Source organism: Pelecanus crispus, chromosome 1 (assembly GCF_030463565.1).
Source record: "Pelecanus crispus isolate bPelCri1 chromosome 1, bPelCri1.pri, whole genome shotgun sequence".
In the NCBI taxonomy this organism is placed as follows: Eukaryota; Metazoa; Chordata; class Aves; order Pelecaniformes; family Pelecanidae; genus Pelecanus; species Pelecanus crispus.
The window spans coordinates 161,460,174-161,472,334 of NC_134643.1; the positions used below are offsets into that span (position 1 = coordinate 161,460,174).

At 38.7% G+C, this 12,161-nt stretch overlaps 1 protein-coding gene across 1 annotated transcript in view; it reads right to left on the minus strand.

Annotated features, from left to right (window-relative positions):
* Positions 1-12,161, minus strand: part of MYO16 (myosin XVI) — a 315,002-nt gene that overhangs the window by 157,915 nt on the left and 144,926 nt on the right. The window contains exons 13-14 of the mRNA XM_075719324.1: positions 11,609-11,714; positions 6,775-6,892 (exon numbers count right to left, since the gene is read on the minus strand). Of these exons, the coding sequence (XP_075575439.1) occupies positions 6,775-6,892; positions 11,609-11,714 (224 nt within the window). The remainder of the gene's footprint in view (positions 1-6,774; positions 6,893-11,608; positions 11,715-12,161) is intronic.

Here is a 12,161-nt window from a genome sequence, read left to right on the forward strand (position 1 = left end):
CAACCTCCTTTCAGGTAGTTGTAGAGAGCGATAAGGTCTCCCCTCAGCCTCCTCTTCTCCAGACTAAACAGCCCCAGTTCCCTCAGCCGCCCCTCATAAGGCCTGTGCTCCAGACCCTTCACCAGCTTCATTGTCCTTCTCTGGATACGCTCCAGCACCTGAATGTGCTTTTTGTAGAGAGGGGCCCAAAACTGGACACAGTATTTGCCTACAGAAATGCTGATTACAGGATCAGACATAACCTGAGGCCCACTAAGGTTCTGAAAGCAGCCAAGCACAGAAGCAGAGCAAATATTGGACCCTCAGATTCATTCACCTGCTTCACCAGATTGTAGGCATTTTAGAGGTACTTGTGAAGAGACAGAGGGAGATTCACTGTTTTGACAGGCTCCTCAGCCCTGCACTGAGTGTACACCACCATGCAGTTCCAGATGCAGCAGGCTAAAGAAAACAAGGGAACACCTAACTGTAGCTAAAGGTCAGGGCCCTCCCTGTGAGTGAGGACCTGATTCCAGTTCCCACTTACCCCACCGTTTGTACGCTTTATCTCATCATTGCTTAAATACTAGCTGTGGTGCAAAGACCAGAAGCATGTGCCTTCACACACAACTGAGCACCCCTACCACTAGGATGCAGTACATTCTGTTGCAGCTTTATGCTTTTCAGTCTCTGCAATGTGGCAGAGCTTTCACAGGGTCTTAGCAAGCATCCTTACCCTGGAAAAGACTGTTGAGTTTAGAGTATAAGGTGCACCTCTCAGTAATGGAGGAGCTATATTTTTGAAACCCTGTAAGCAGAGGAGAATATTAAACTGTAGCTTCCCATAGTCTGGATGACAACCAACTCATTGAAGACTCCTTCCTTTGTGAACTGGAAGTAGTTCTTGAACATTCAGTGATAGAAAATACTGGTACATGCATCCTGTAGCACTCAAGTATATTCTCTAAACACATACCATTTCTGAGCCACTCATGGGTTTTTAGAACTTTTTTTTTTTTTTACTTTTTTGAAGCAAGCTGGGATTAAACATAAAATAACACTGAGCTGTTTGGTGCACTCAAAACTCTTGCCTTTCTAGGCATATGAGAAGCACAACTTCAAATGCCAGAGATAGCAGAAGTTTGAAGGCAGAGTGGGAGTTTAAAGACTTCTAAAGTTGGGGATAGTTGAAACAGTATTTTCAGAATCAGTTTCGGACTCAAAGGTATAGCCCAATGCAAGGCTGAGCAACGTTATACAGGTTAGATCTCGGCATGTGAGACCGTATCAGAAGCATGGTAGTTGCATTGGCCTAAAGGCTAGGCTAGAAGCCAGAATGTCATGGTCGTGCCACCATACAGCTGCTAATATCCACAGTAGCTCATCCAGAGCTAGCTTGGTTATTGCTATACCATCTGTATTTGTCTGGTAATTATATTTTAAATTTCACCTAAGTATTTTCCTATCTTTTTGAGAGCTCTAAGTTTCTGTCTATACTGTTAAATTAAACACAGCAAACTTGAAGTTACTTGAAGTTGTGTGTATGAGGGAATGCAGCCTGGGACAATATTGGTGAAAGACAGTGTAGAGTGGAGGGAAAGAAAATAGGTGAATCTTGAACATATTGTTTTGAGAAAGGTCTCAGCAGTTAAGTGCTGTCCCTGAACTAAGTATAACTATGCACGGTCTCACAAAGTGCTACTCTGCACAAGCTAAACCGTCCCAGACACATCCCAGTTAAGCAGTACAGAAGGTCAGTGGTACACTACCCAGGGGCATCTTCCATCCTTTCTTTTATTTAACAGCACAGGCATGGCCTGACACATGTGCTGGCAACCAAAACCACGCCTAGGACTCTAGCTACAGAAGAGACAGTAGGACTGACAGAGAAGAGTTGTACAGCTGACTTGCTGAACCAAGGAGACATGATATGGCCCATTTAATCATCCTACAAAAAGTAGAAGTGAACTCCTGCTGTTATAGAACCTATATTATGAGAAATTGAGTATCAGCCATCTAGCTCTCTGTTGCTACACTATGAAAAAAAGAACTGTGCTGGAAATAAAAAAGCACACTTGGGAAATCATTAAGCTGGTAGCAGGATACGTTTCTGGCTCCAGTAACTTTGCAGCACAGTGCAAATTGAAGCAATGTAATCTTAACCTATCATGGCAGGACTGGCCCAGACACACGCTTTCGTCAGAAGCAATCATTACCTGGTTGCCATTCCCACAGGGTAAAACAGAATAGATGAACCTGAAGGATGATTTCCATCTTTTATTGTGCTTGTAAGTTATTTCTCAGTAAAACTAACCCTACCATCAAATAATTTGAAGAGGCCGTTACTAAGCTTTAATCACTTTTTTTTGTGTGCAATGATCTTCACTAAAGCTGTCATAACTATCACTCAGGTGTTTTTAACATTTATTGATTAGTAAAAGCAAGAAAAACATTACTGGAGATCATCTATCTGATTAATTAATACATTTAACTTTAATGATGGGCAACACCAGTTATTTAGATGACACAAATTAATTCAGCCCTTTTCAGGTACTTCAAGTCACCCACTTTAATAAGGCTAAATACAGTTCATCTCAGTTAGCATCTCCAGCAATGGGAAGAGCTGTTAAGAGAAGTCAAGCTTCTGATCAGCAAGAATCAAACACAGAACCATCTTAATGGAGCTAAAGTAACTCATAAAAAACCCTATCACGGTAATATGCTTTTCTGCAAAGTGAAATTATATGTTTGTTAATCTATGTGTGAAATAAAAGGGAAAAACAATAGAGTTCCAGAGCAAAGTCTGCCATTTTTGTGCAATGTTAACTGTGCTTACAGGCAGAAGGAAATTTGTACTTCTTTTACACATAGCTTGATCTACTGAGCAGCTACAAAGTCAGCAAGCAGACTCCGCATTGAAAGTGTGGCCAGTGAAATCTTTCTTCCAGCTATGTATTCTTTGAAACTACATTGCTCTTTCTCAAAAACCATGCTGTCCTAAACACGGCTATTGCTAAAGACAAAATAACATTTGAAAGTTCAGAACTGAAACACAGTACAAAAACATATCAGAGAGCTTAGCTGGCTGCAGTCTTTCTTATACCAAAAAAGGAAATTCATGTCTGAAACTTTTCAATTGATTATAAATGTTTGTAACACACACAGATGAATATGCATTCTGCTTCTTTTTACAAATGAAATTAGATCTTTCCATTTCAAAAAGTGAAGGCTAAGAAAAGCAAGCCTGAAAAGCAAGGCAGGAAAATCTGGAGAATAAGTTTGTCAGGCTTGATTTTCTCTTCCTAACCTTCTTTTTTAGTAATTTGAGGAAACTGACAGAAGCTTTACCTTTCATCTTAGGAATTATGTCAACTTACCTCAAAGACCATTTACTCTCTCCCTTTCCAAATAAAAATAAAATGCAGTAAATTTAATTCTGGAAATAAATAAATAATCAATCTTTTACTACTATGCAGTGTGTGTTAATCATCGTCTATGAACGATTATGATTTTTTGGCAGAAGATGAGTCTTTGTGTTCTGTTAGTTATGAATTTATTTCAGAAACTTAATGAAATCACTGGCCTGTATTTGTTCTGATGTAAGACATTTTACTAGCTCCCACTGCCTTATTTTATCCAGCCACAAAGAACGATGAATTGATCTGGGTTATACCTTCTCCTCTTGTTTGATTGGACTAAAGAAATTAAAGGTACCTGACCACAAAGCCACTTGTCACAGAATAACTCCCATTTGAACCCAACACCACAGCACACCTCATTAGAAACAAGAGTCAGAGAAGACACGTAAAACCTCTACAGATAGCTGTACTGGCTTTGAGTAGAACCACACTCAAGAGCTCCATTCTTGTTTTCAAAACTTTGTGGCAAAGATCCAGTTTATGAGAAAGACCAAATCAAGCCTGTAGATGAAACTAGTGGCCAAGGTTTCTGTTATTTAGGTATATTGAATTTTCTGCTGTAAGAATAAACCTTATTTGACAAAAGTCAGAGCATTTCCAGGGTCTAGGTGTAAAAGAACTTCAGCATGAACAAAAAGCTGTCACAAACTTCACCAATGTCCATTCACAATGCAAGGAATGCTACCTTGAGCTTACTCTCTATAATAAAAATGTACACATGTACTTCGCATGCCCCTTCCTTAGTAAATTGTTCTGGATCTCCAGCCTTAAGATCTGTCTGTTAAGGAGTTTAAACAACCTAAACCCTTTGATGGAGAAAGTCTAGTGTCACTTGGATTTTTGTTTACCAACCAAGACATATTTAGCCCAGTTTGCCTCAATAAGTTACAAGGTCATGTCTCAGCAGAATCAGGTGCTCTGCATATTTACATTTTTCATTCATGTTTAAACAGTGCAAGACAGTAAATACCGCTGCAAATGATCTTGCAAATAGATACAGAGAATCACCGGGTGGGATATAAACCAGCCAAAGACAACATGCCCAATTCTTTTCTCATTTATGGTGGTGTAAATCTGGGACAATTTCACCCAGAAGTGATGCTTAGCAATGGCCTAGAAAAGGCAACATCTGCAATGCAAATCAAACAACATGAACAACTGCAACTTACAAAAACATAGAAAACACTTTCACTGCTGTACTGGGGCTTCTCACTCTTGACTGTAAATTATGGAACTTTTGGCTACCTTAGATTTGGTAGGAGTAACTGATTCAATTCCTGAATATTGGCGGAATAGTAGGCCAGATAAGTAGTTTGTTTATATTTGTTAATGGACTTGACTGCCCCTAGGTTTTCTCATTGAATGCCTAAGATTTAAAAGTGATAAAAACACAGCATTAGTGTACCAGAAAACTGATGAGTGCTTGGTTACCTGATTCCACATTTATATCATTCACAGACAAGGGTTGCAAATTAAACTGGCAAGTCTGGGCAAAGCTGCTTGAAAACTCAAGTCCCTGCAACCTCAAACAAGGCACCCAAAAACTGTGGGAACACATGGCCTTGAGGCCTCTGTTCCTCATCTGAGGAACTGAATGGCACAACCTTAGGTCAGAAGTACTGTGAAAATGAAGTCCTTTATGTTTCTGAAATGCTCATACAGTGAAAAACATTGATGAATAACATAGAAAATCCACAGAAAAATGAGCATTCTGTGTTTAGAGCAGAATAAAATGGCACAAGCCACACATGAATCAATGAAGGGAAAACAAAGTATTTAGCAGCAGATCACTGAAGAAATATAGTCCATTCTCTGCACTGAATGAAGCTCGGGAGGGGTGGAAAAAACCCAGCATTAAATTTGTATGCACAAGACAACCCAAAAGTATGTCAGACAACTTAAATTTTGGCATTTCCTAATGCTCATATGCTTGACTTTTCAAAATTAGTATCATTTTCATCTGTGTGCGTTTGTGCTCTCTGTGTGTAACCAAAAGAGAAAAAGTGTGCATACAATGTAATTGTGATAACTAACTATACTCAAATTAAACATATATTGTACAAAGGATTTATAAAATGTTAGTTTTAGGGACTGAACTTTATTTTTACAAGCCCAATTCAGATGCTATTTAGTACATTCTAATGTTTACATCACTTTCTTTATATTCATCCCACAACAGCTCATAAATGAAAAATAAAATCAAACTTTTTAGTTTTACATTTTCTTTACAAAGTTCCTATATTTATTGTAAAACAAATGAAAAAAGTGATAGTAATTCCCATGGAATGACATTTTCACTGAAGAAACTATCTAGAGTACAGTGAACTCTCTCAAGCAAGAAAATTAATTGTAATTCCCACTATGAAATATTTCCAAAGAATATTTTTAGGAAACTCTTCTGAAAGCATAAACACATTTAAAATTATAAAAAATGAGTAGTTTTGGAAATGTACATACAATGTAAACTAATTTACTTGGGTCAAAAGTGTGTCTCACCACACAGCTTTTCCATCTAGGAAGATTAGTGTAAGTAGGAAACTAACTGCGCAGTTATTTCTGCACACACCTCTCACTTTAGCAGAGAATAACTTTGTGATGACCTATGCAGACCAGAAATGAAGCATCTCCCTGACTGCCTCCAAAGATCAGAGTTTTCAGAATCAAACTGAACTTTTGCCCAATATTATTTTTTTTTTCCACTAATGAATGCTTACGGGGGATTAGCAGACTCCCACTTACTCTGAAATCAGACACAAATTCCACATTATCTTACCTCTAACAAGAATAAACATCAGTATGATTCCTAGTTACTTTAGAAGAAGCTCAAAGCTGTAATAAATTACTTCTAATTTCAGTATTACAGAGTATACTTGTATTTTGTTTGTTCAGAACAGATGAGGTTATCACTTATTTAAGGGATACTTAAAATACCCAATACAATATTATATACAAGTGCAAAAATTAATCTCTTTGTTACTTTTATTTCACAGTAAGGTGGTACATGGCTGTCACAGTTTGTTATTCTCAGGTGTGAAGGGAAATGTGATTTCCTGGGAAAGAGGAATCAGCAGTGTTCATTTTTTTCCTTGTCTTTCTCTGCCACCTCGTGGTTGCACAGAGCAGGGCTCTTCCTCTTACTGCTGCCGACTACTCTTGACACGCTATGAATTCATAGAATCATAGAATCGTTTAGGTTGGAAAAGACCTTTAAGATCATCACATGCCATTAAACACGTTCCTCCGACACCCCATAAATCCCCCTTGCCTCTTTCACATACTTTAAGGCCATTGATGCCTAACTTTGTGTATGGCACACGGGGATCCCTGATCTACTAGTCTGGGTGATATCAAAACAAACAGATTACATGATACTTACCTGCAATTAATGTTTTTTTCTTCTCACAAAACTGTAGCTCAAAATATTTTATAAAACAGCTGGAAAAAACATTCAAGGGTGTCTTAGCATGTCCAAAGGCCTCCAAGATACAGTTTACCTGCAAGACAATGGTAAAGAAGTAATAAGACAGGAAATAAACAGGAAGATATTTCAATAAACATCAGTGATGTTGTTTCGTGATCAATAACTGGAAAAAAAAGAAAGACCGTTTTTCGGCTTGGAATTTAACGAATTCCTTCGAAGATTTTTCTAAATAGAAATTAAAGTAAGATAGCTCAAAAGAAAAAAAAAAAAAAGTGCTGTTAGAATAGTGGAAGTGGTGAGTGGAAGCGGAAGACAAGGGCTCACACTTGATCTGTGTCCTTACATGTAGTTTGGATACAAGTGACTGGAGTCATATGCCCAGAGCCGGCACACTTAGCAAAAAGATTAGAAACTTTGAAGGCAGCTATGCTTGTAAAGTTACAGTCAGTCGATACTAATAACCAGCCAAAGGAATTTACAAGCTTTATATGATGCCAGAGATCGCATAAATTATTGATCTTAGATAGAATTACTTCAGCAGTATACTAGTGAAGAACTGAGGAAAAAAATAGATTCTGACTTTTTTATGGCATGTCTCACTAATGCATTCCATGTTACATCTTCATGGTCACAGCAATTATTTTTAAAAGATTAATGTTGTGGTTTAAGCCCAGCCAACAACCAAGCCCCACACAGCTGCTCGCTCACCCTCCCCTCCCCGCAGTGGGTTGGGGCAGAAAATTGGAAGGGCAAAAGTAAGAAAACTCATGGGTTGAGATAAGAACAGTTTAAGAATTGAAATAAAATAAAATAATAATAATTGTAGTGAAAAGGAAATCAACAACAAAAAAAGAGAGAAACAAACCCCAGGAAAAACAAGTGATGCGACTGCTCACCACCTGCCAACCAACACCCAGCCAGTCCCCAAGCAGCAATCGCTGCCCTCTGGCCAACTCCTCCCCAGTTTATATACTGAGCATGACGTCACATGGTATGGAATAGCCCTTTGGCCAGTTTGGATCAACTATTCTGGCTGTGCCCCCTCCCAGTTTCTTGTGCACCTGGCAGAGCATGGGAAGCTGAAAAGTCCTTGACTAGCATAAGCAGTACTTAGCAACAACTAAAACATCAGCGTGTTATCAACATTCTTCTCCTACTAAATCCAAAACACAGCACTATGCCAGCTACTGGGAAGAAAATTAACTCTATCCCAGCCGAAACCAGGACATGTTGGTAACACACTGATGGATGCTAGTCAAGGACTTTTCAGCTTCCCATGCTCTGCCAGGTGCACAAGAAAATGGGAGGGGGCACACCCAGAATAGTTGATCCAAACTGACCAAAGGGCTATTCCATACCATGTAACATCTTGCTCAGTATATAAACTGGGGGGGAGTTGGCTGGCGAGCTGCGATCACTGCTCAGGAACTGTCTGGGTATCGGTTGGCGAGTGGTGAGCAATTGCATTGTGCATCTCTTGCTTTGTATATTATTACTATTATTATCATTATTATATTGTTATTATTATCATTACTATTTTACTTTATTTCAATTATGAAACTGTTCTTATCTCAACCCAGGAGTGTTTCTCACTCTTACTCCTCCGATTCTCTCCCCCATCCCATCGGGGTAGGGGGAGTGAGCGAGTGGCTGCGTGGTGCTTAGTTGCTGGCTGGGGCTAAACCACGACACAACATTATTCTCATACTACATCCAAAACACAGCACTATGCCAGCTACTAGGATGAAAATTAACTCTATCTCAGCTGAAACCAGGACAATTAAAAATTTAAAAAACTAATAAAAATATTAAATATGCCATCTTTACTCCATGTTTTCTCTGTATTTACCCTTTTTGTGTATAATTAGTTTCTTACACTAAATGGATTCTCTTCAACACTTTCTTCTTTTGCATCCTAAGAAATTGACGGCAATGTGGCCTCAATACACTATTGTTCTGATATAACCGTGGTTTGCTGAAGCTGGATGACCTAGATGGGGAGAGGTAGGAGGGAAGAGGGCTGTGGAGTGGCACAGGTAACATGTGGCTCCGATCACAAAGACAGAAGCTCTAAAAAGACATCCTTCAGAATTATTAATTAAACCAGCTATTTGTGCAGTAGATGGCAGCAGAAAACTAGTCAGCCTGGTTTTGGTTCCACTCCAGTAGCATTGTTCAGTATGTATTTGCTCATTAGGCTAATTCAGCACTTGGTTTAACCTGTGCAGCTTTATTAACTTTAATGGTGCTATGTATAACTGCAGGAGGAATGAACTCAGGCTATTGCATTCATTAAAGCACCTTAAAAGGCAACTAAACTAGAATCTCTACTTGATTCCCCATGGGTGGGATCTGCTACATCTACCTTCACTGTCTGAAGTCAGGTGTCCCATCTAAGCTACTTACGAAGGATCTTTCTATAACCAAATGGCAACTCATTTTTCTTAATATGTGATTCTCTTCTGCCTGCATTGATTAAGACCTATTGACACATATGGCTACATCCATACTATTAAACTGAATAGGACCAGGACTCTCTATCCTCTGTGGTAAGTGGCATGGTAAGGTTCACATTCAGACATCTACCTCTTCTTTTGCAGAATAGGATGGAGAGACTGTTGTGAATGGTCCCCAGCACATGCTGTCCTCTGATCTGTGGCCAGAGGACTTGGTGGGGATTAAAACTCTGTAAGGGAGCAGGGTAACAGCTGCATGTTAGGGACTGTTGTTCAGTTTACTACACAGATGTAGGGTAGGTTAAAGTAGTCTACAAAGTTAACTAATTTTCACATGGAGAAAATTGGGCCTGGTCAGCCCCCTCCCATGCTGATTCCTCTTCTTAACCTAGGACAACATCTTATTTCGTTTGCACTGGATCATGACAGTTTGCCCCTGGGAATTTTCCTGTGGTCAGGAGACAAGCTGCAGCAGAGACAAGACTACTTCCCCCACCTCCTGATTCCCGCTGATGCCATATCTGTGTCCAAAACACATAGTTTTCAGTTGCTTATTCACAAAGTTACTTATTTACTTAGTTGTTCTACTCATTACTTAACCTGAACTTTAGAAAAGAAAAGGACTTAGAGAATCTGACCTGAATTTTGCAGTTCTACTTGAATAAAATCTATGGCCTGATCAGACCAAAATTGTAAGTAAACCTGTGCAGGTAGTAAATAAAAAAAATACACAGTAGAAATAGATATCACTTGTAGTGCTCCTGGGTTTAAAACAAAGTAAAAGTGTACTGTCCTTATATACCGGTATTATTGCAACACTAGACTTTAAAATTTAGATCAAAAAAAAGAAAAAATAACAAGGGTATTCTTAACATTGTCATGTGAAACCTAGATTAAATGTGTCACTTCAGGAACATCATCAGTGGATCAGGTAACACTGTGAAAAACACTTTAGCATGGCAATTGTATGACTGCACAAAGTCAAACTACATCTTATTCAGTTGTAGTGTTTTCAGTGTCATCAGGCTTTTTTAATGTCTTCAAAAAACACAAATGCAATACTGTTTTCTAAAATCCACCTAATACCCATAGGACTTTTATTACCTTATCAGCTGGAATGTACAAACTAATAACCAGGGTATCAGTAGCCTTTTGCACATCCCAATAATCCTGATTTGTAGGTTGTCCGTTAGTGTCAGCTGTACTTCTGACACTATTTTACCATTTTTGGGGGCTGAAACATGCATAATTCAGGAAGAAAGCAGGGTGTTTTGAATGATGCTTGTGATGTTATTAAAAAAACCCACAATGAATGAGTCTGGAGTTCTGCTGGATGTCATGCATGTGGCAAGTGAAAGCTAAAAAAAGAAGTTTCTTGGGTTGACAGTAAGTGCTGTAGAGGAAGGTCACCAGAGGGGGTCAAAGTGTCTAAACATATTTTTTTTTTAAGTATGAAACTCAGAACTGAGTTATGACAATGCAGACTGTGCTAAAACATTTCATGTAAATCTGTCTCTGAGCTGGGATCTCAGATGAGAAGTTTCATCAGAAAAGGCAATTTTTTGAAAGAATCTGAATTGGTAGTCTAGCATTCAGCATAATTTAAAATGTCAGTATGAACCTTTATAGTAGTGTTACAGCTGTAACAATGAAACATGAGTTGCAATATTCAGTCAAAATAAAATTTTACAAAGTACCAGAAAGGAGACAAATTAATCTGATATGTGAAGCAGGTTCTCATGATTTCATGTTATGTGTTGGGCAGAATTTGGGTCTGCTGTGGGAATTAAATATGACTGAGCAAATATTCAGAACTCTTGCCTATTTCATAAATATATATAGTATACAAATACTGGGCCATATAACTTTGTTCAGTCCTTGCAGTTTTCCTGCAACTTTCTGGTTTCTGTCTTACATACTATCACTTACAGATGCCTCAGAACTTCTTATATTTTCCAGAGAAGCACCACAACAACCATACAGATAAATTTATTTACTTACTGAAGGCAATTAGTGCACATTTAGGAGACAGTACCTTATCACACATATATTTCCTATTCACTGAAACACTGCTTTCCATAGTCACCAAAATAAATAGAAACAAAACCGGCCTTCACTTTGTGGTTTCCTCTCATCACATCAATGTGAACTTAATCCTGTTCCTATTCAGGTCAATTCAGGGAAAGAAACCTCCTTTGACTTCAATGGTGAAAACAAACCCTTTATGAACTTCTGCATAGCAGATGCGTTTTTCCTTACAGTTTAAATGTCTTTGCCTATCCAAGAGGCCAGATTTTTGCTTTTTTCTACTCAGTCATCACAATGCTACTTACATGTTTTATCTTTGTATCAAAGGTATTTCTGCTGGAGCTGGCTCTGCAAGTGAGGTGCTTCACTATCTGTTTGCAGGCTTCAGTCTTCCCAGAACCACTTTCTCCACTGCAAGATGACAAGCAAGCAAGAGAGGGGGGAATCAGCGTTATTTTCACATTTGATATGTTATTTATATTCTCTGCTAGCTCTGTTTGAATGGATTTAAGATATCTCAGTCAAACTTTCATTTCAAATAACAGAAGGTTTATGGATGGCAAATAATAAAGAACAGAACGTGGGAGAAGACTGGCTGACTGTCTATGTTCATGAAGGCTGTCAGAGCTGTTGAGCTGTATTGTCTTGTACCACAAGCCAAGCCAATCAAATCTAAAGCTTTCAAGCCATTTTGAAGGTATTTATAACAAAGATTTTATCTCCTCCTTCATCTTCTGTCCAGCAAAGGTGCCTGCTTATGCTGCCTGGTTCTCTGCAGATGGAGAAATACTATTGTGGTAACGGTGGGAGTCAGAAGCAAAGTGTAGAATACAATAGGAAGAAGGTGAAGGAAATAGG